At 42.1% G+C, this 25015-nt stretch overlaps 1 protein-coding gene across 4 annotated transcripts in view; it reads right to left on the reverse strand.

Moving 5' to 3' along the window:
• Window positions 1-401: 401 nt before the first annotated feature.
• Window positions 402-25015, reverse strand: part of LOC311223258 (flavin-containing monooxygenase 5-like) — a 29974-nt gene continuing 5360 nt past the window's right edge. For 2 of the 4 annotated variants that reach the window (XM_084308039.1, XM_084308040.1), the window contains exons 2-10: window positions 24699-24839; window positions 19934-20122; window positions 19507-19672; window positions 18078-18220; window positions 17752-17948; window positions 16800-16947; window positions 15249-15456; window positions 15064-15136; window positions 11998-13137 (exon numbers count right to left, since the gene is read on the reverse strand). In XM_084308039.1, the coding sequence (XP_084164165.1) occupies window positions 12717-13137; window positions 15064-15136; window positions 15249-15456; window positions 16800-16947; window positions 17752-17948; window positions 18078-18220; window positions 19507-19672; window positions 19934-20122; window positions 24699-24830 (1677 nt within the window). In that variant the 5' untranslated portion in view covers window positions 24831-24839 and the 3' untranslated portion in view covers window positions 11998-12716. Of the gene's footprint in view, window positions 760-11997; window positions 13163-15063; window positions 15137-15248; window positions 15457-16799; window positions 16948-17751; window positions 17949-18077; window positions 18221-19506; window positions 19673-19933; window positions 20123-24698; window positions 24840-25015 lie in introns of those variants that run through there. The other 2 variants (XM_084308041.1, XM_084308042.1) reach the window with 2 other exon arrangements.

The following is a 25015-nucleotide window of genomic DNA, read 5'->3' on the forward strand; positions in this document are numbered from 1 at the left end:
AAAAGTATGCAGTCCTCAAAAAACGAAAACTAAAATGGCCACTTTTGGGGGCGATTGTTTGTGTACCACAGTCGTGTTTTTATTAACATCTTAGTTTCATCAGCCAAACATTATGAAGTCTTTAGAAATTACAGTTTTTCCTATTTAAAGTTAGTATTTTAGAAATACAAAAAAAACACAGTTCAGAAGCATTTAGTAACAAAATGTTTTTTTTCTGACCACATGCAATATACAAAATTCAAGTAATTGCACATATCATTTCAAATACATGCAATGATTCTGTGTTAAGGGCTTTGTAGCCTAGGTGAAGACCAGGATTTGTAGTTGATCTGGTGGGAGACAGAAAGCCAGTGGAGAACAGTCGTTTTCCTTTAATCATCCACTGGATTCTAGATCTACCAGTAGGTGGCAGTGCTCACTAATGTATATTGGTGTACAATCCATCCATGATGATGGGTGAGATGTTGGAGAAAATGTTGTTTGCATACATGATCATCAGTGAGTGATTAAAAGTTATTCAAAGTGCTAACAAATCTGCAATGCATTATAAAGTATAAAGTCCAGCAGAGTGGGCTCTGGTAAGAAGGCTGGAAGACTGCTCCTGTTGTAGTGGGTAGCCAGGCCCAGAGCAGTGACAGACAGAACCATAGGCAGTGTGATGCTCACATGGCCTAGTTACCATGGGCTGGGCCACTCTCTGGAGGATGGCTTGACGGGCCCCAGGCCACTTCCCTCGCCCTTTGAGTCGCTACTGGTAGCCTATGGGATGCCAGGGAAGGAGAGATCAGGAACAGGAATAATATGTAGTGAATTGTTAAAATGTGTTTTGATTGATTGATTGATTGATTGAACACTTTATTAACAGATTGCAGAATGGATACAATACAGTACAGCTCAATACACACAATTGTTAAGGGGATGCAGACCAGAGAAAGACTTTCGTCTTGTTTACATCAGGGTCCCCCATTTTCAATTCATCAGGACATATATGACATACATGACATACAGATAGACAGTACTGCTACATCTATACATTTATGACATACCAGATTTGCAAATACAGTACTGTTTGTGATACAAAAAGAGTCCAGAAAAGAGTATACGTTTGACGTAAAAACTGTACATTGGGGGAGGTTGGGTAGGTGGGGTGGGGTTGGGTGGGTGGGGGGGGGGGGGGGCTGTACATTGGAGGTGGTTGGGTGGGTGAGGTGGGGGGGTGGGGGGGGGTTGGGTAGGAGGGGTGGGTGGGGAACACTGTACAACTGTACAAGCAAAACTGTACATTGGAATATTGACAAAACCATACTTGGTCATTTACTGTACATTGGAGGGGGTTGGGTTAGGACATTTACATGGGCCAGTTTCGAATTGCAGTCTCCCGTAGGTGTTCTTTGAGAGTGGTTTTGAAAGTGGGTAGTGATTCACATTCCTTTACAGCTTTGGGTAGGGCGTTCCTGTTATGGTTTGTAACCGACCTCAAACGCAACAGCACAGACAGGAAGTTCAGAGTTAGCCAAATGCTAGGGCGTATTTATTTACAGAGTCAAAAGATGGAATAGGTACAGTAATCAAACAAACGGGGAGACTGCCTCCGGCAGAGTCATCAGCCGCTCTGCAGTATCCTCCTGGCGACAGTGGTGGGAATTTGGCATATGATGTTGTAGCGGCTCTGCAGATACTCCCAGCTCTTCCTCGAGGTGGGAAACGGAGAAAGAGACAGGTATCAGTGTTTTCCCCAACACACAATTAGCAGAGTCAGTGCAAACAAAAGATGTCTTCAGTGCTTCTTCTATAACACACAATCCGGCTGAGTCCAGTGCAAACAAAAATATATCTTCAGTGCTTCTTCAATAACACACAATCAGAATTAGCCAGAGCAAACAAAATGATCTCTTCAGTGTTTCTTCAATAACACACAATCAGAACTTATCCAGAGCAAACAAAAGGATATCTTCTGTGTCTCTTCAATAACACACAATCCAAATTATCCAGAGGGGTTTGATTCCACTCACCCAAGTGCAACGCGTAACGGGTAACAAGGCGCAGCTCCAAACAGTTCTCCACAGAAAGGTCCTGGAGAGAATATAGACCAGGAAACAGCAACGGGAAAAAAGCAGGCAAAGCAGTTGTATTCCAGAACGACCCGACATCGATAGAAAGAAGGTCCAGGTATATAAAGCCCTCTGGGGCGCTGATTAGCACACACATCAGGTACGTGATGGTAATTGATACTTAACCTAGAAGTGTGCGTTAGGCAACGGACCAATCATCACAGCACCCCAAGAAGTGTGTGGCGGGGAAAGAACCAATCCTCACAGTTCCACATTGATGTGGCATAATTGCGAAACGTGTTTAGTCCCTTGTTTGAGCCGAATCTGGGTTTAACATGATTTGTGGAGCTCCCTCTGGTGTTGTGATCGTGGTATTCACTGACCTTTGGGAAGTATTTTGACATGTACATGGGTACCTTGGTCGTGTAGTGTATCTTGTAGACCAGGCCCATTGCAAGTTGCTGTACTCTGTCGTCTACTCTAAGCCATCCTAGGTTGTCAAAGTGGGCAGGGGTGAGGTGGGTTCTAGGAGTAAAGTCAAGCAGTAGTCTGACCAGTTTGTTTTGAGATGTTTGTAATTTAGTTTTTAGCGCCTTTGAGGTGCTTTGGTACCATGAGGTGCAAGCATAGTCGTAGTACCCTTGAATGAGTGCTCCTGCCAGAGTCTTCAGGGTATTCTTGTTTACCAGAGAGGAGATCCGGTACAAGAATCGAGTTTGTTGGTTGACTTTTTTTATTACATTGGATACCATTTTGTCACAGAAAAGATTAGCCTCTAGGATGGAACCCAGGTAGGTAATTTCATCTTTCCACTGTAACTGAGAAGCCGTCGGTCTTGCTGAGTTTGTTATTTTAACCGAAGAGAATGGACTCTGTTTTGCCCATGTGTAATGATAGTTTGTTATCAGCGAGCCATATGCAGATTTTGCCTAGTTCCAAGCTAAGGGTTTACTTGTTTGTAACTTGTTCTTGTCAGAGACCAGCAGGGCTGAGTCGTCTGCGAACAAGAACAAGTTGCAGTCACAAGCTGACGACATGTCATTTGCATAAATTAGGAATGTGTGATATTCCCCTTTAAGGTGCAACAGGAAAATAAAGACAAATCAAAGCTCAAAACAGATTCCAGATCATGTGAGGCCAAACGCATCCTTCTTAGTTTTTACTGACATACTTTAAAGGGTCAGTTGACCCAAAAATATATATTTTCACTCTTACCTGGAGTGCCATCTATCCATCCAGATTGTTTCACTGTGATTTGCCTAGTTTTGGAGATATCTGCTGTCACTCCAATATAATGGAGCTGAATGGCACTCAAAACCAACGTCTCTTTCCAGAAATCATGATCCCCATTCATTATAATGGGGGGTGTAGTTCGGTAGAAAATAGTTCCTACATGAAAAAAAGGTCTGTGGATTATCTTGAGTAACCTGGATGGATAGATATTACTCTGGATAAGGGGGGAAATATGTTTTTTTATATATATATATAATTTTTTTTGGGTGAACTGCCACAAGGTTCTCTCCATAGAGCTATAACCAACATTATTGTTTTCTCTGGGTTATGGCAACCATATTCTCACAGGAGATTCAAAATCACAGAGGATATGGTAATATGAAAAACGGACAGGTTGTGGCAACCCCATAATTTATTGCATGTCATATTTTTGCAACCATATCCAGCTGACATGGAGTATAGTCTTGCTCTGGTGATGCTGCATATGCCTATTGGCTAAATTTAAATCTTTAAATTGGTAATAATCAGCAAGATCCTTGGTTTCTTTTGTTTTTGTTTTGGAAAAATCTATCGGTGTTAAACGGTCATTGCTGTTGTGTCTTTGTTCTGCAGTTACTTGCTTTCCAACTTGAAAAGTCATGCTAATTAGTTTGTCTTCTATTACTTACCAACTGAAGCATTTTTTCTACATGAAATGCATCCTTGTGCGCCTACAGTAATGATTCCCCCAGGAATGTTCTACCAGACACTACTGTTTACAACAGAAAGTATAAAAGTGTTCATGAACATAGGTAGAATTGGTACTGTGTCCTATCAATCAGTGATACAGGGTAGCCACATCAAGAGTATAGTCTTACCTGCTAACATCATTCAGAATAAGAACTTATTTGACAAGCAGCATTGTTCATTGTGATCTGTAGCAGTGGGCAGTATAAGGGATTGGGTTAATTTACTAGTAGGCAGGTCATTAGCAATCTCGTGTTCTAGTCACAGACAACTAATCTAGTGAAGTAATTTTTTACTTCTTACTCAATTCAACCTTTGACATGTCGCCTGCATAAGCTGCATGCTATGACTTCTGCATCTTTCACCAGTGAAGCAGATATGGCTTTTTTTTTACTAGGGATGTGAAAATCTGCTGACTAAACAACCAACTTTCAATGTAATAGCCTATTAAAAACATTCAAAATAAGAGAAAAAACAAAGGGTACTGTTTTCCCAAGAGAGGGAGCAGAGTGTGCATGTGACATGGAGGTGTGAGTGGTGGTGCTGAAAGGACAGCACAGATGTGGTGGTGCTGAAAGGACAGCAGGGACGTGGTGGTGCTGAAAGGACAGCACAGATGTGGTGGTGCTGAAAGGACAGCGCAGATGTGGTGGTGCTGAAAGGACAGCAGGGACGTGGTGGTGCTGAAAGGACAGCGCAGATGTGGTGGTGCTGAAAGGACAGCACAGATGTGGTGGTGCTGAAAGGACAGCAGGGATGTGGTGGTGCTGAAAGGACAGCAGGGATGTGGTGGTGCTGAAAGGACAGCAGGGACGTGGTGGTGCTGAAAGGACAGCACAAATGTGGTGGCGCTGAAAGGACAGCGCAGATGTGGTGGTGCTGAAAGGACAGCAGGGACGTGGTGGTGCTGAAAGGACAGCAGGGATGTGGTGGTGCTGAAAGGACAGCACAGATGTGGTGGTGCTGAAAGGACAGCACAGATGTGGTGGTGCTGAAAGGACAGCAGGGACGTGGTGGTGCTGAAAGGACAGCAGGGACGTGGTGGTGCTGAAAGGACAGCAGGGACGTGGTGGTGCTGAAAGGACAGCGCAGATGTGGTGGTGCTGAAAGGACAGCGCAGATGTGGTGGTGCTGAAAGGACAGCGCAGATGTGGTGGTGCTGAAAGGACAGCGCAGATGTGGTGGTGCTGAAAGGACAGCGCAGATGTGGTGGTGCTGAAAGGACAGCGCAGATGTGGTGGTGCTGAAAGGACAGCAGGGATGTGGTGGTGCTGAAAGGACAGCACAGATGTGGTGGTGCTGAAAGGACAGCAGGGATGTGGTGGTGCTGAAAGGACAGCACAGATGTGGTGGTGCTGAAAGGACAGCGCAGATGTGGATTGTGCTGAAAGGTCAGCACAGATGTGGTGGTGCTGAAAGGACAGCACAGATGTGGTGGTGCTGAAAGGACAGCAGGGACGTGGTGGTGCTGAAAGGACAACACAGATGTGGTGGTGCTGAAAGGACAGCACAGATATGGTGGTGCTGAAAGGACAGCGCAGATGTGGTGGTGCTGAAAGGACAGCGCAGATGTGGTGGTGCTGAAAGGACAGCAGGGACGTGGTGGTGCTGAAAGGACAGCAGGGACGTGGTGGTGCTGAAAGGACAGCACAGGCATGGTGGTGCTGAAAGGACAGCGCAGACGTGGTGGTGCTGAAAGGACAGCGCAGGCGTCGTGGTGCTGAAAGGACAGCAGGGACGTGGTGGTGCTGAAAGGACAGCACAGGCATGGTGGTGCTGAAAGGACAGCGCAGATGTGGTGGTGCTGAAAGGACAGCGCAGGCGTCGTGGTGCTGAAAGGACAGCAGGGACGTGGTGGTGCTGAAAGGACAGCGCAGACGTGGTGGTTCTGAAAGGACAGCGCAGGCGTGGTGGTGCTGAAAGGACAGCAGGGACGTTGTGGTGCTGAAAGGACAGCGCAGGCGTGGTGGTTCTGAAAGGACAGTGCAGACAATTGTGTTGTTGTGATGTTGTCAATTATTACATCTGGAGCTGCTCCACTGACAATGAATGGGAGACTGATTTTGTGGACTCAACATTTTGTTTTCTTTTTTATATCCAAATGATTTGAAATGACTTTATTCTATAGTAGTGGTCTCAGTTCTGAAAACAATGTACCAATGAACTTCCCCTGGATGCTCTGTCATCTATAACATCTTTCCCAATTAATTGTCTATGGAGCTGCTTCAGACTTGATGACATCACAAGTTTGAGTTTTGGATTTGGAAGATAGTTGCTCACTAATATTTGTGTACTATCTTAGACCAGAGGAATAACATGTACAAATTATGGAAATTGGGTGTAGTTCACCTTTAATCACTGATTAAAATCACAAAGGACAAGTTGGAGGGTTAACTGAGCTGAACTGTCTGTCACTGCTATGAAGTGCAACGTCCCACAGAACGTCCATGAGTGAGTGAGTGACCACAATTTGCCATATACTGCCATGGAAATTACAATAGGCCATTTTACACCTTTATTTGTAGGATTTTTCAATTATTTGAACAAACATACATATAGTCAAATTAGAGACAACAATTACTTGAATAAACATACATGTACAGACTAATTGAAGACATAAATGTAGTGAAGACACATGGACGATGACCCGCTATACCCACCACTTATCCCTCCCTACCACCCCTGGGATCAAGAGCACACTCAGAGAAGAGGAAAGAGAGAGAAGAAAAGAAAAAAAGTTAAAATATACACATACAGAGGGGATCTTTCCAGCTCTGCCAGTTTTGAGCAACGATTCTTGCGTAGTTTGGAGGAAAAGACCCCAGTGAAATCCTTGATAAATCCCTTTACCGACATCCATAATATTCTGGGATCCTGTACCGATTCCGCATTCTCCAGCAGGAATTCAACAAGTGCTTCTTTGAATTGTGTAATGAATTCATTGTTTTTCATCAATATCGAGTTAAATCGCCATCTTGGGGCTCGGGATGACAGTATACCAAATGATCCTTTTAGGAGTAAATAGCTGTGATCTGATCTGGGAACCATTTCCACGTCATAGTTATCAAATAGTCTAGGGGATGCAAAAACATAATCTATTCTGGAGAATGTCTTGTGTCTTGTAGATCGACAAGGGTACTCTCGGGCCGTTGGGTTGAGTGATCGCCATAGGTCATTTACACCTGTATTCTTGGACCAATCCTTTAGTGCATTAGATGCATGTTTCTGATAATTGGAAATGGTGGGATAAGATTTATCCATCCCGGGATCCCAAATGGCATTAAAATCCACGCCAATTATAAATGAGTATTCAGGAAGGTTTAACATTGTTCTGGTGAGTGTAGCGTAGAAGTTAGCCTCGTAAAGATTTGGGGCATATGCCGCCACCAACGCTATTTTCCTGTTACTGTATACAATTTTAGGTTATCCAACCCTCTATATCAGACCATACGTCCTGCAATTCAATATTCAACTTTCGTTTCGCAACTATAGCAACTCCACGGGATCTCGTTCCAAAAGAAGAGTGGCTAATGTTATGATATATGTTGTCCGCTAGCTTTACTTTGTCATCAACTAAAAGGTGCGTTTCGCTTAAAAGAGCCACATCAACCTGTTTGTTTTTCATCAGTGTAAGCACGCTTTTGAGTTTATGTTGTTTGTTTATTCCCCCAGTGTTCCAAATCATTATATTCAAACTAGCCATAATCTATACAAGTTGTTGTGTACTTGTTTGTAATTCGTCTGGAGTTCGAATTCACAATGGATATATATCCAATAATTGAGGTCCTGTTGAGAGCCGATCTTAAAAACATACATATAATCCCCTAAACCCCCCTCCCTTAAAGAGCCGTACAAGGTACCTGTGTTCATTTGACACCCCCTTCACGCACAACTCCACCCTCCCTTACGCGGCCAGAAAGGCTTTACTCATCATTATTTTCCTCTTTACAATACAACTACTCGGTTCGATTGGAATCTCAAATGAATGTGTTAAAAAAAGAGATTAACGCCATTTTAAGACAACACTCTGAATTTCTAATACGTAGCACAAGACAACATTATTACTTTCAGGGTTCTAAACCAAGTCACCTACTAGCTATGAAGATACGAGACAACGCAAAATTTGCAGATATCCCTACTATTTTTTATTTTTTATCTTTTTCCCCCTCCGATTTTCCTCCGATTTTCTCCCATCCCAATGTTAGTCGTATGCCAATTCCCAATCCCTTCCTGGTCGCTGCGCACTTACCCCCCACAGTCAGATCATCTGGGAGAGTGGAGGCTACCACGTGCTTCCTCCGACACACGTCCAGCCAATCACTGCTTCTTTTCACCTGGCAGCGCGGATTCTCATTGAGAGGGCGTAGCGTGTGGGAGGATCACACTATCCCCCTCAGGTCCTATCCGCGCTTAGCAGGCGCCCCGACCGAACTGTAGGAGTCGCTGTTTACAACGACCCGGACCCACCCCGCCAGCTTCTCCCACCCTCTAATACAGCCAATTGTATTAGTGTGAACGGCCAGCCAAGCTGGTGACAACCCCGGAGCTGTGAGCTGGATTCGAACAGGCGAATCCAGCTCACAGCTCCGGGGTTGGTGACGAACGCGATCTCCGCTCGGCCACCTAACCGGCTAACCGCAGATATCCCTACTATTAAGGCCCAGCAAGGACTTGTTACAGACCCCAAAAAAATTAACGAGACATTCAAAGAGTTTTACTCCAACTTGTACAAATCAGAAATGGCTTTCGATCAAAACAAAATGGATATATATCTTAATCAAATTAACCTACCTAAACTATCAGAGGACGACGCTAAACAATTAGAAACACCCATCACACTAGATGAACTTAGGGAGGCTATATCTGAAATGCGAATTGGTAAGGCTCCTGGAAGGGATGGGATCCCTCCAGAATTGTACCTCTCATGCTGGGATGTAATTGGACCCCTATTACTTAATATGATTTTATACTCAATCAAGGAGGGGAATTTCCATAAGATAGACAATATTGCACTCATAACAGTCCTCCTTAAAAAAGACAAAGACCCCACCGATTGCGGTAGTTATAGACCCTTGAGCCTCCTCGGAATCGATATCAAGCTGTATTCCAAGGTATTAGCCATCAGACTTCAAAAGCATATGACATCTTTAGTTCACCCTGATCAGACTGGCTTCATAAGAGTCCGCTTGATCACGGATAATATAAGACGGTTACTACATGTGCTAGATGCCAGCAAGGATGCCACTCCACCTATAGCGATGCTGTCCTTGGATGCGATGAAAGCCTTTGATAGGTTGGAATGGTCTTATTTATGGGCAGTACTAGAAAGGATGGGGTTAGGAAACGGATTCATTGATATGATAAAAGTATTATACAAAGACCCATCGGCCATGATTACAACAGGTAATATCACCTCCGAAATCTTTCCTGTATCGCGCTCCTCCAGACAGGGTTGCCCTCTTAGTCCCGGACTATTCGCTTTATCATTAGAGCCTTTAGCACAGTATATAAGACAATCCCAATCCAAAGAACCAATCGCAATTAAGGGCACACAACATCATATTAGTTTATATGCGGACGACGTAATATTGTTCATGCTAAACCCTACCACCTCAATGCCTCATCTTCTCAAGTTGATTGATGATTTTGGATCTATCGGGATTTAGGATAAATTGGCCAAAGTCGGCTTTCCTTCCACTTAATGCCCCTGCAAAGAATATATTCCTTCCAGAAAAAATACCAATGGTAAAACACTTCAGATGTCTAGGAGTCGAAATATTCCCTACTATATGCCAAACGGTGAAGTACAATTACACAAAATTCCAAGATAAGATCAAATACGACTTTGACTGGTCCAAACTTAAAAACTCAGTACAGGCCCGAGTATCAATAGTTAAGATGGATGTTTTACCTAGAATCAACTTCATTAGCTCAATGTTACCGTTACCCCCTCCTGATGGTTACTGGAAAAAATTACATTCCACCGCATATAAATTTATTTGGAATAACAAACCTCCACGAATAAAAAGATCCACCGCACATAGAAACAAAGCTGACGGAGATTTAGCATTTCCAGATTTTGATCACTATTTTAAAGCGTACTCTTTAAGACCACTGACAACCTGGTTTGACTCTCAAGCATCTGTATCCTGGAGGAACTTAGAAGAAAATATAGTAGCACCACATAGACTGCAGGACATAGTATACACCATATTACCAATTAAGCAATGCGAATTGAAATTTGGCCCTCTTATTACACATGTGATTCGTATATGGCGTGAAACACAGAAAAAATATTCTAACCAACATAAATGGCATAGCCATACTCCCCTATTCAATAACAATGCACTCCTTATTGGAAAACGACCTATCAGATACCCCAAATGGGAAAAGCAGGGAATACATACATTGGGAGATGTTTTCAACAAACGGGGTTTTTGTAGCTATCAAGATATACGTAACAAATTTAACCTCACCAGTTCCACATATTATTTCTACGCAGTTATTGGAATGTTTGAAGGCTCATGGAGTCCCATTAAATATACCAATTGAGCACCACAGATATCACAAATTCTTCTATGAAAGAGACATCGAGAGGCTTTGTATCTGACTTTTATCATCACTTACTAACGTCTTCGTATGGAATCCTTCCCCTAGACTCAGTCTGGAGGAGGGATATACCAGACCTGGAAGTAGATTTTGATTGACAAGAAGTCTGGGCAAACGTTCGAATTGCGTCACGCAACCCGGATCATCAACAAATTCATCTTAATTATATTCATAGGACATACCTGACTCCTATAAGATTGAACAGAATGGGACTTAGACAAGATTCTCTATGTTCCTTATGTACAAATGGTGATGAGGGTACATTTATGCATATGTATTGGGATTGCTAAGATATTCTGGGAAGTGACCCTGCAATTATCAGAATTTTTATTTCTGAACATACCTGTACTCCCCTCTGTATTGCTGTTGAATGATGTTTCTCAGTTTGCAGCCCCCATACAACAAAAAATACTAGTTTTGTCCGGTCTCACAGCGGCTAAAAAGCTGATAGCATCACGATGGATTCAACCGGATAAAATGTGCCGGAAGGTATGGGTTTTTACCTATCTCGATGTGATTTATCTAGAGATATCTACAGCAAGAATTTTAGGTGTCAATGAAACCAGCATTGCAATCTGGTTAGAAGTGGTGGAGAGAATAAAGGCTAGTATATGAATTGTAATTCCTGGTTAGAAGCTAATGAAAATGGATGGATTATCCAAGTGGGGGTCCTGGGGGGAAGAGCGAGCAAGAGCATATGTATGTATTGTATTGGATTGCAAGTATTAGGTATATATCTTGTAGACTACATTTATGTTGATTCAAATGGAATGTATAGTTCTGTGATTTACGTTGGATGTTTACTGTTAATGCTCGTGTGTCATGTTTAAAAAATAATAAAAAAAAGATATATATATAAAAAAAAAAACACATACAGAGGGGATCTGTGATATAGGCGTGGATTGTGAACTGAATAAATAAACCATCAGTCAGGTTTGATGTTACCTCAAAAGGTCATCCCTTTACATATTCAATAAAAGGGGACCATATTTTTGTGAACTTGTCATAGCCATAGGACCCTTTCAACGTATGTCTTATTTTTTCAAGTTGCAGCAAAGACAGCACCTCCTGTATCCATCTCCAGAAGGGGGGGGGGTTCCTTTGTGCATTTGTGATATGAATTTCCCCTGGTGTTACTCCAAAAATGGAGGTTAGTGGGTTGGGTTCAAGAGGTGTGTTAGATAAAACAGACCGACATTCAAATATTATGGATACTTTCAAAGCTTTTACAGGTTATTGATTATCTGCTTAAAGTTGTAATGAGCAAAAATAATGTAATTACTTTTAGCTACCTTGGATTACATTGCCTTCGAAATCTATAAAATATGAAGTGAAACAAAAGATTTATTCAGACTTTATTTTGAATAGTGTTGTAATCTATAACCGTGATCAACCGTTACTTCAAGTTGTGTTTAAAATATATAGTATGTGTATACTGAATATAATATGTATACTGTATATAATTCATGCTGGAATGTTTGTATTCATAACATCACAATGTAAATGCATTTTCTTTCAAACATGTTTCTGAGTAATCACCTTTTTTTCTTTCTTCAAAAAGTATTTTTAATCTGATAGTTTTCTGTAACTGAAACATAATTGGCCCTTTTTTGTAATTAGACTACTATAATCCATTACTCCCCAAAGCTGCCAGTAATTTACTGATTAAAACAGCAAGTTTGTAATGCATAGACCTCTCACGAGTGGACTATTAACAGATGGCTCCTAGCTTCATCTGTGGTTCATGCAGCTGTGGTCCCGTGAACAATGCCTTCTAATATACATTTCTCTATCTGTCAAGGCAGGGGATTTTTTTTAAATTTTAAACAGCAGTTTAAAAAAAGGAAGAAATCGCTAGCCAAAACTAGCTTAGCAGGTCACCCAATGTTACCAGTGTCAGTGCATTCTCTGCAACATCCGGTCATTTAGGTCAGCAATTTGGCTTTTAAAAATTGGAATGTTAACAAAAGATGAAATCCTTTGGAGAAACGCACATTTCCCATTAACCCATGCAGTATAAAGGACAATATGCATGCACCGGGGCATGTCCTAATTACTTGAATGTGTGAGAGGTCTGGGTTAAGCATTTATCGCAGGTCACTGTCCAGGCAGGTAGACCTTTATGCAGTCCAGCAGAGCAGTGGGCTCTGGTAAGAAGGCTGGAAGACTGCTCCTGTTGTAGTAGGCAGCCAGGCCCAGAGCAGTGACCGACAGAACCACAGACAACACGACGGAGCGCTTCGGCTCCGAGGGGTCATCATCACATGGCCTGGTTGCCATGGGCCGGAGCACTCTCTCCCACTGAGTGAGGATGGCTTGACGGGCCCCGGCCCACTTCCCTGGCCCTTTGAGACGGTACTGGTATGGGGTGCAGGGACCTAGCATCACATTCAGCCCCAGCCTGGGGTCAGTCAGCAGCAGCCGTAGGATGTTAGGTCGAACCCCAATCTGGTCTGCTATCTCATCCATGTACGAGATGTAATCAACTTGGATGGTGTGTCTCTGGCTGGTAACATACCTGAGGTCGAGATCAAGAGTTAAACCTGGGATAGAAAACACGAATTGCTATGATTTAGGTCCTTAGTGATATCATTTACATTTTACATTTACATTTAGTCATTTAGCTGACACTTTTATCCAAAGCGACTTACAAGTTCTGTCAGCAGGAAGGGTACAACTATTTCAGCTGTGTAACAATGTTCATCAAACAGTGTTGAATGCATAGTAGTAGAGAGTGAGACATAATAGTATAGTAGGTACGGTAGTAATGCAGGTTGAAAAAGCCCTCAGGTCTGAACTCGGCAGAATCGGCACTTGGCTCGCTGATAACAAACTATCATTACACCTGGGTAAAACAGAGTCCATTCTCTTTGGATCAAATAACAAACTCAGCAGGGGTACTACGACCTCATGGTACCAAAGCACCTCAAAGGCCCTAAAAACAAGACTACAAACATCACAAAACAAACTGGTCAGACTACTGCTTGACCTTACTCCTAAAACCCACCTCACCCCTGCCCATTTTGACAACCTAGGATGGCTTAGAGTAGACGACAGAGTACAGCAACTTGCAATGGGCCTGGTCTACAAGATACACTACACCACAAGGATACCCATGTACATGTCGAAATACTTCCCAAAGGTCAGTGAATACAATGTGGAACGCCCTACCCACAGCCGTAAAATAATGTGAATCCCTACCCTCCTTCAAAACCACTCTCAAAGAGCACCTACGGGTGGCTGCAATTTGACACTGGCCCCGGTAATTGTCCAAACCCCCACCCACCCAATGTACAGTTTCCTGCCCCTCGAATGTATATATTTTCTTTTATGTATGTTTTATGTATATATTGTCTTTTATTTTACAGTACTGTATATTTGTATATCTTGTATGTCATAGATGTCTGGATGTAACAGTACTGTATATCTGTATGTCATAAATGTCATGATGAATTGAAGATGGGGGACCCTGATGTAAACAAGACGAAAGTCTTTCTCTGGTCTGCATCCCCAACACATTCCCGGCCAATCACGTAGATGCGTTATCATGGGCCAAATGGACACATGACCTACCACATGGCAATCAAATAATTGGAATATTCTTTTTGGAATCCGACCGGCCACAGGTAAGGACAATTTAACCTCAATTTCAGCTTGATCGTGCAAGGATTTCATAGCCACCCCCCTGATCAGCGTATGTTGTGGTAATAACGAATGCCGTTATTGGCAATCAATTAATCAGAAACGACCCCCCCACCCCCCCTTTCATGCATTCATGATGGAACATAATACCGATCATATGCATTTGGATTTTTAACTCTAGCGTGTGTATGGACGAAACGGCAATGGATTTAACGTTAGTAGCGTCGCACCTTATAAATAGCCTCACAGGAATTAGCCCCGATCATTCCGAAATAACACTCATATTCACCACGGTATAAAACGGGAACGTATTGATGGACAAATTATTTATTTTGTGCATCTTGAACGGAAGGTTCATACTGTCAAATGACCATGATATTGTATCCATAGCTATAATATAAAATATAGATTTAGCTCTACAAACAATGTGATGTACAGTGAAAGTTTGTAATGGAAAGCTGGCGTTCCAGCCACATTCCAGCCACATTCCAATGGCCCCAAATGTGTTAACAAGTGTGCCTATTGAGCCGTACTGTATTGTACCCATTCTGCAATCTGTTAATACAATTTTCAATCAATCAATCAATAGGCAAGGAAGATTATTTAGTGGAAAATTGCATGATAGTAGAAGACAGTACGAAGGTTCTTTTTTTTGTTATTATTATTTCTTTCCTTCTCCTTCATTTCAGATATTGATTGAAGATTGTTTTTTTAGTCAACGGCGACAGATTGGTCTGGTTTCGGCTGTCCTAACTGTGTTTCATATGTGCCTCACAATCAATGAGCAGTGTGAACTCACTACCTTCTAGTCATGGCCTCCTGCTTGCATTTAACATCTTTCAGCATGGCAGCCACCGAAGGAACCGTATTACACCCTGTGTGTAATGAGGAGAAACATCAACATCTTAAAACTGAATGAATATCTTTATTTTTATATAAGACTGAAGTGCTGTATGATGTGAGAGAGTAAAATTGAATATGTGTCACCTTTAAAGACACGTGTGGCCCATCTGGCTTGCATCTCAGAGATGGGCATGATGGCTCCCAGTGGCTGCACCAGTCCAATAACTGCCAGGGTGGGACGGTCCAACTCGGCTGGGAAGACGTACTTGTACAGAGAGGCCTTGTTGCTCGACACAGGCAGCACGTTGGAGGCCAGGAATGGGAACGAAAAGCTGTAGCCTGTGGCAAATACCTAAAGAAGTTATATCTTATTAATACTGGTTGACAGACCTGTGACCAAAGTACAGTGTTAATTTAGTCAACGGAAATGATGACTAATATGGTAGTCAATGAAGCTTTCACGTTAATGTAGATCATGTGACACTAACGTGACTAAATAATTCATGCAATGTCGTTGACTACAAACAACGACACAAAATGTAGTTTACAAAATAAAATATTGCTGCAATCTCTCTTCATTTTAAGAAAAAAATATTATAACTTTTAGAATAATTCATGTTATTATTAGTGCAGCATTTCCGTTTCCTATGTGTACAGCACAAGCGCTTTGATTAATTTCCTCACCCGCGTCATTTGTTCTTAGCCAGCATTCTAGACAGCAGTAACTGCACACAACAGGGGTTTAATGGAACAATGGCGGGGCAACAGGGTCTCGTGGTCTTGTATGCAGTGGGCTTGGGCTTGGACTTGGCAGAATGTATTTTTGAAAGTGAAAGATGAGGAGGAGAAGGGGAGCCCGCTCAGCCTGGGGAGAAATGTGTGAAACCTGTGACAGGTCCGTTGCTGTGTTGTGGAGTGGAAAGAGGAAGAAGGTGAATAAAACCGTTATGTTGATCACCAAACTCAAATCAAGAACCGTTTCCACTTCTTACTCTCCAACGGTGAATGCTGTCTAACTATACTTTGAAACGAACTGCTAGTGTACGTTAGCTGTCAAATCATCTCTAATTCATTCTCGCATTCCCTTTACTTCTCAGTTCTCACGCTGGACACTAATGCAGGAAACAATCCCACCACTGCCACCAATGTAACCGAGGAATAGTCCGCCTATACTTTCAAACTATAGTAAAATAAAATCACGGGAGAATTGATATCTGATCATCAACATAACGGTTTTATTCACCTTCTTCCTCTTTCCACTCCACAACACAACGGACCTGTCACAGGCGCACGCCCCACTCTTCCCCAAAACAAACCCCCAAGAGGGCGCGCAACTCCACCTAATAACGTCAGCATCAATAATAACATAGAACACATTAAATAACTTAACCAGCTACCACTAACATTAGCTTGTTTTTGTTTAGAAAAAGCTCATGCCAATTTATGAGGCTGTAATTGAGTGTCGAGACTAAACAAAAAAGACTAAATCGAGACTAAACGAAAAAGACTAAGACTAAAATGCTCAGACCTGTAGTTGACTCAAACTTGACTAAATTAAAAATAGATAAAGGTGACTAAATATGATGAAAACGCCAAAGTGTGTATGAGGAAGAGACTAGACTGACAACGAGAGAAATATATGATTCAACCCAGTATGTGTACTAGGTTGTGTGTGTGTGTTATGATTCTACCTACCACCAAGTCAACGTCTTCCACTACACTCCCATCATCAAATTCTACACTGGATCCATGAAATCTGCGGATGTTTGGTTTGACCTGAACCGTTCCAGACAGGATGCGGTTGGGCAACTCATCATTCACTGTGGGATGCTGGTTGAACAGCCTGAGACACATTCAGAAGTGTATTAAGAGGGATATGGGGTTAGGCAAATGTAGTTGTGCAATAAGCAAACTGTATAATTTATTATTTCACCAATGACCTGCTAAAGGATCATGTATATTGTTGTCTGTGAGTTATTCAGATTAATAAATGGTTATGATAACGTTTGATTCGATTCTGCCTAAGGATCTCACCACTAGGGGTCAGTTTTTACTCAAAGTTGTAGGGTTGTGGGATGCACATCAACACCTGGTAAATATTTCTCCCTCTCTGCCTATCTTCCAAAAACAAATTAAAAGTTATTTATAGTAAAGTATACTCTTTCAGTCTTTGCACTTGATGTTGATGGTCATTATGGTTGGAATCAAACCTGTGATGCCTACATTTTGTATATAAATGATCTCTGCAGATAAATTATCTGGAATGTACAGTTAATTTCAAGCATGTCTGCAAAATAAAGTTTTCTTTTGAGGGTGAATTTTTCTTTTTGTTTCTTTTATATTACTTTGACTTACTCTCGTTTTTACTTATATACAAATAAATGTAAAAAAAATAAAAAATGTATCATGAGAATAATAAACATTAGAGGTGCAGCAATCTGGAAATCTCACTATTCGACTGGATTTTGATTCTATAGATTCTCGATTCATCAATCAATCAATCAATCAATCAAATCCTTTATTTAACCAGATGTAAATATGTTCATAATTGATTCTCGATTTAATACATGCATAGATTTGATTCTAGATTGCTGTTTTGAGTTATTTATATGTTATATATTATATATTTATATTTCATACACACTACCTGTGTTTGGGCTTCAGATTGTACAAACTGTGGTTGAATCTTTGATTGATTCTGCTCTCTCCCAGGCTACAGAAGAAGCCAAAGGGCAGGATGGACCGTAGAGCATCCAGCACCCTGTTGAATTGCAAATCCAAGGGCATCCCGCTTTCTCCAACCCGGTTTAGGATCCAAGCCCCCCGCCGGGTGCTCAGGTAGACCTGGGGAGAGGGGACACACAGGGGGGAGTCAGCCATGATCAGAAGAATCAGGTAAAGATTAGAGTATTATTATGCATCTGAGGATCCATATCGGGAACATAATGGCTGAAGTCTGGCTGATCAACCAACCTGCTTGGTGACTCTGCTCAGTTCCACAGCAATGTCTCCTCCAGAGTTTCCTATTCCGATCACTATAGCCTTCTTATTCCTCCACTCCTCTGGGGTCTTATAGTCCCTGCTGTGGAAATACTTCCCCTTGAACGTGTCAATGCCTGGAAGAGAGAGCTATAGTATAGTGACCACTGCCCTCTGTATGATAATGAGCATATTTGTACGATAATGTCACCCTCTGTACGTTTGGTTTTGCCCTTTGTACAATAATTCCTTGCAAGCAATAATTTTCCTCAAAAAACTTCATGATCATAGATAGTGTGATTACCAACTACTTTCTGTAATTTTTAAATATCTTGGCCAAGTCTCCTTGGAAAAAGAGATTATCCTGGTTCTGTCTTGGATACATATCTGAAAGATAAACCAAATTCTGTTCTATATACTAATTAATTAATTTATTTGTAAGGGACCATGTACAATAAAAAATAAGTTGCCATTTGATGCATGCTATATACTGTACATACTAATAATAATAACAATAATTATTTTTTAACAGATTCTCTATCGTGGTTTATCAAGACAGTGATCCACATTTAAAATAAATGATCTGGTCAGACCATGTCCCTGTTCAATGCACATTACACTGGGTTAATGATACACTATCCATCATTTAACTCAGTCAACCTTCACATAGAGTCCCCATTTAACCTGCCTTTTACCATTTAAAACAGCATGGCGATTTTTTTTATTTATTAAGGGGAATGCCACCCATTAGAAGAACTCACACAATGCTATTCCTGTGCCCCAGGACAGTTGGGTCAATATTTGAGAACATGCACCATTCCCTCCTAATGCTAGAAATCAGAGAGAACCCTCAAATGTGTGATATCATATCACCTTATTCAAAGGGGCACTGACTTTGTGAGACCATAAAATGCTGAATTCTCACAAACATGTTTTATATTCTAGTATTGCTGACAAGTCTGAGCCATAATTTAGACACTGTGATTTAAGAGCTATGAAAATAATAATAATAATAATAATATAATAATAATAATAATAATAATAATAATAATAATAATAATAATAATAATAATAATAATAATAATAATAATAATAATAATAATAAATATAAAACTTTTATGGATTCACATCCACCATCCTGGTGACCCTGAGGCAAGAGTGGTGTATGTTGACAAATATTGATTGAACTGTACTAGGGAACAGGAATATTGTTTCAAGATTCAGATTCCAGATAATATGATGCAAACGGCCGACTTCTTAGGTTTCAACTGACACACCTTAAAAGCCAAGGTTCAAAGCTCTCTCTGGGCTGCAACGACCCAACCCTTGAGTATGTTAAGTCGAATTCCTGTATATTCATTGTATTTGCAAAATAAAGTGATTCTCATTTTAATTCTGGTGGTTTATTGTTACAGAGTCGTACCTGGGAAGTCATGAACAGGCAGGTTGGGGTGACAGTGGTGTCCAATACAGATCATCACGGCATCAAAAATGTGTTTCTCCTTTTTTCCATAACTACTCTCAGTCTCAACGTCCCACTGGCCTGAATGGGAAAAGTCTGGCCTCTGCTTCACCTGCAGGACTTTGGTCTGGGAATGAGATCCTTATTACATTATACAGGTGACAAAACCATTTATTTCACTCAATTATTTTGTTCTTATAATTGGGCCTAAGCTAAATGTAGCATTCATTTCCAACATCCTTGGTTCCCAGCATGTATTTCTAAATCAGCATCTAAATCTGAAATTGAGTGGGAAGAATTAAGGATACATAATAACAATGTATAAAAAAAAACACCTTTGATTGTCCACCTCTTACTGTAGTAGCAGTGTAGCATATGGCATCCCCACCTTAAAACGTATGTGCGTGGTGAGCTTGAAGTGATCTGCGTACAAGCGGAAGTACTCCATGATGAGGGAGTTGTGCATGTAGTTGGGGTAGTGAGCAGGGATGGGGTAGTCACTGAAACACATCATCTCCTTGGACGTGTTGATGATGACGGAGTGGTAGATGCTGGCCCTGTCTGGCTCTGGGTTCTCCTGTGGGCAGACAGCCAGGCAGAGAAATTATCATCATCATCATCATCATCCTCATCAGCACAAGTGAAGACAAAGTGTAGATCATGTAGATTATGATTATCTTCTGTAGACTGTTATCATTAACTGCTTGGTCTCAAGAGAGACAAATGGACTGCAATTACCGGTATACAACACTTTACAACTTATGCCTCACATTCACCCATTCACTCACACACTGACGGCGGAAGCAACCATGCTATTTGCCAACTTTCGCTGCAGGGAATAGAATAGAATAGAAATACTTTAATTATCCAGAGGGAAATTTGACACTACAAATCGCTCATGGTAAACATTAGACAGAACAAAGTCACGAATAAGAATAACAAAACAAATGTCCTAAGAATAAGAATAGAATAAAATATACAGTAAAAATATACAGAAGTCTACAGTAAGTGTAATATTGCACAGTGTTGTTTCAAAAGTAAAAGTCCAGGAAGATGGTAACTGTCACTCTGTGCTCAGTGAGGCAGTGAGGCACAGTGATGCATTGTAAAGTCTGATGGCTGTCGGAATGAAGGACTTCCTGTGCCGTTCAGTGGTGCATTTAGGGAGTGTTAGCCTAGCACTGAACATGCTCCTCCTGTCAGCCAAGTCTGTGTGTACTGGGTGGGAGGAGTTTTCCCTGATGGCCTGGAGCTTAGCAAGGCTCCTCCTCTCCGCCACCCTCGCTAGAGAGTCCAGCTCCACCCCAACCACGCTACTGGCCTTCCTGACCAGCTTATCCAGCCTGTTTGTGTCCCCTGCTCTCAGTCCGCTGCCCCAGCAGTTCACAGCGTACAAGAAGGCGCCCGCCACCGGAGGAGCTGGAATTGAACGGGGAACCTTCTGATTGCCAGACGACTGCTCTATCTCCTGAGCCACTATCACCCCATTGATTGATTGATTGAAAACTTTATTAACAGATAGTAGAATGGGTACAATACACACAATTCTTAAGGGTATGCAGACCAGAGAAATACTTTCGTCTTGTTTACATCAGGGTCCCCCATTTTCAATTCATAATGACATTAATGACATATGCAACATACAGATATATATCATGACATTTGTAACAGTACTGTTACATTTGTGACATACAAGATATGCAAATATACAGTACTGTTAAACCGAGATCCTAACAGAAAATATATAAACACGAGGGGGAGGAAACTGTACATTAGGAGGGGGTGGGTGGGTGGGAGGGGGGGTTTGGACATTTACGGGGGCCATACAGATATACAGATATATATCATGACATTTATGACAATACATGACATACAGGTATACAGTACTGTTACATTTGTGACATACAAGATATGCAAATCAAGAGATCCTAACAGATAATACGAGGGGGAGGAAACTGTACATTAGGAGGGGGTGGGGGGGTTGGACATTTACAGGGGCCAGTTTCTAATTGCAGCCTCCCGTAGGTGCTCTTTGAGAGCGGTTTTGAAGGTGGGTAGGGATTCACATTTTTACGGCTGTGGGTAGGGCGTTTATCCAACTCCACTGGCTACCAGTTGAGGCTAGAGCCACACAGATACAACTAGGGATGGTCCACAAGATTCTAAACAGGAGAGCCCCAACATATTTTAACAACCACTTTGAAATGATTGCACACACTCACACACACAACACAAGAGGAAGCTTGAGAAATGTAGTCCCCTGTAAACACAACAGGAAGACAGGTGAATTTTCATTTAGATAATAGAGGTGCAGTGGAGTGGAACAAACTACCACTCAATATTAAGGAAACAGAGTGATGCAGTGTTCAAATCCAGGATATGGGAGCGGCTATTTAGTAACCTGCCACTGTAATGTTTGTGCGACTATATGTGCTGCTGAACCATGATTATTGTCTCTATGCACTTTGTTGAAAAAAAAAGTATTGCTTTTAATGCAACAATGAACCATGATTAATGCTTTTAAAGCATTTTTTTAATGAAACATGATTACTACTATTAATGTATACTGTTTCTGCCTCTGAAGCCGCCGCCGCCTCCCAGAGACAAGAACAAACAATGGTCCACATCAGAATGATTTGTCAGGAGTGAGTTGCCCTCCTATCTAGGTGACTGTGAGTCTGTGACCATAGGCGGCGCGTGAACCGGACATTAGGGTAGGGTATAACACGCGGAGCGTGCAACATTTTTCCTTTTTTGTCAATACGTCCCACTAGGCTATGCGAGGCGAGCCCCACTCATATAGTGCAAATTAAGTGTTCTTTTTTTTTATCTACTTTTTCTCCCCATTTTTTTATTTTTCTCCTGTCCCCAATTTCGCATTGTCCAATTCTACCCTCCCCTGTCTCGAACGTTGTTAGGCCATGCCTCCCACAAGCCGGCTGCAATGTGGACGAAGCCTTGCATCACGTGTCCCCTCCGGTACTCGAGGAGGCAGCCGTCGCATCTTTTCACCTGCACAGCGCGATCTCTCAGCGGCGAGGGTCTGCGTGGGAGGGACACGCCGCCCTCGTCGCTTCCTGATTCTACTGCGCAGGCACACCAACCGACCTGTAGGAGTCGCTGTCCACAATGTCCGATCCCCACCCACCAGCTTCCCACCCCCTAATACTGCCAATTGTATTAGTATGAACGACCAGCCAAGCTGGTAGCAATGCCGAGAGCTGGGCTCGAACCCAGCATATGCTGCGTTGGTGGCGAGTGCCTTGCCCACTGCGCCACCTAGCCGCTCCAAATTAAGTGTTCAAATGAAGGCATCCAATAATAGATTAACCATTGTCTTACCTTAATGCAGCAAAATGCTACGTTTCGTCTTGGCATCAATGATCTTTTCTGCTTTAACTTTGTCTGTGAGATCACTTTCAATGTGAAGCAGACTGGCGCATTGTTGGTTTTGGATGTGATGTGCCTCATTGCTGAGAAAGACCGTTCACAACTTGAATCACAAGTTGCAGTGCTGACAGCAATGAAGGGAAAGTTTTTCGTAATTTAGATCTCATCATGCTTTGAAAACAATGTACATACAGTAGCTCTAAAAAGTGTCCACGATTTGATGAACTCGGACTCTCATCATGTCCTCTTAGAGCAAGCCCTTGTTTGCCAAGATAACGCAACATATAGCCTCAGGTGATCCGTAGTTATGCCCAGGGGCAGCCCGGTGCAGCTTCTAAATTACTTTGTTTATATGCCTTGGGAAAATACTGTATATCCATTTTGCTTTTTGAAATTTGACTCAAAATAGTGTGCTGGTGTTCGCTACAAAGTGATCGGCGGGCGGAGATTCAGAACGCAGATGTTTGCTTTACTCGGCCTGCGGTAATGTGAATGATGTGATTGGCTACATTATTTAACCTGAGCCTATGCGTGATTGGTTACTGCTACCTGTACCTGGAATGTTAAACGCTGCCACCTAGCCGACTGACACCTTCGTCGTTGACACCTCGGCCAGCGGGCTGCAGCACAAGACACACACAATAGCCAGCAGCCTGCGCACATATATTATATATACATTTCAAAATTCCCAGCATAATATTTTGGGTAGGCAAAGCCCAGCCTGGCCTTACATACCCGCCGCCTATGTCTGTGACTAGGGCTGGGCGATATGGCCAAAAACGTTATCGCGATAAAATTATACAATTATTTTCATATAACTCGATATCGATAATTATCGTCGATATAATGTCTGTCAAGTTTAATTAACTTATTATGCCCGGCGCCGATGGACTTGTTTTTCTGCTGCGAATGTCTCGAGTTGATGTCGTCATCAGTCCGCGCACGTTAGCAGTTAGCCAGAGCGAGACAATCCCATGACAATGTACTAGTAAATATCCCTAAAATACTCTGTTCCGCCCCAATAAATTGCAACGACGTCCACCGTATACCACACACTACTATAACCGTGGCATCAGAATTCACGCCACATACATACTCTGCACGTAAATATATATAATCGCGCCGTGCAAGCTAATTATCCTAGCCACGCATGTATCCAAATGTCCTAAATATCCCTAAAATACTCTGTTCCGCCAGAATACATTGCAACAACGTCCACCGTATACCACACACTACTATAACCGTGGCATCAGAATTCACGCCACATACATACTCTGCACGTAAATATATAAAATCGCGCCGTGCAAGCTAATTATCCTAGCCACGCATGTATCCAAATGTCCTAAATATCCCTAAAATACTCTGTTCCGCCAGAATTCATTGCAACAACGTCCACCGTATACCACACACTACTATAACCGTGGCATCAGAATTCACGTCACACGCATACACGGCACGTAAATATATAACATAGAGCTGTGCAAGCTAATTATCCTAGCGCCAGCCTTGAGTCCTAAACCAAAACAGTGGCGCATCTGGAGCTGTGGTGCGTAAGCACGTCACGTCATCACGTAAAGCACGTCACGTCATCACGTAACGTTGGTTGTTGTTAGTGAGTGTGTTGAGCCGAGGCTGAGCGGAGCCAAACTTGGAAAATCGATATATCGAAACTTTGCGACCACGTTTCATGTTTATTTCGAGGAAATAATTTATCGCGATATTTATCGTTATCGTTTTATCGCCCAGCCCTATCTGTGACCCACCTTGAACCTCCACAGACCGCCAATGTCATCACTGCTCTCAAAGCAGACAGGCTGCAGGCCCTCATCCAGACAGGTCTTGATGCAGGCGAGACCTGAGCTCCCCCCTCCAATCACTGCTACACGCCTGGTCATACTTTCTGCCTATAAAGGGGGTAAAATTTACTAGTACAAACAAGTCGTCATCCTAAGGGAAACACGCATAAATACAAATATAATTCTGTGGATATTGATCATTGCTAGGGATGCTCGATATTGGCTTTTTTACAGATACCGATATACCGATATTGTCCAACTCTTAATTTCCGATACCGATATCA

This window comes from Notolepis coatsorum, assembly GCF_963971535.1.
Source record: "Notolepis coatsorum genome assembly, chromosome: 2".
Classification (NCBI taxonomy): domain Eukaryota; kingdom Metazoa; phylum Chordata; class Actinopteri; order Aulopiformes; family Paralepididae; genus Notolepis; species Notolepis coatsorum.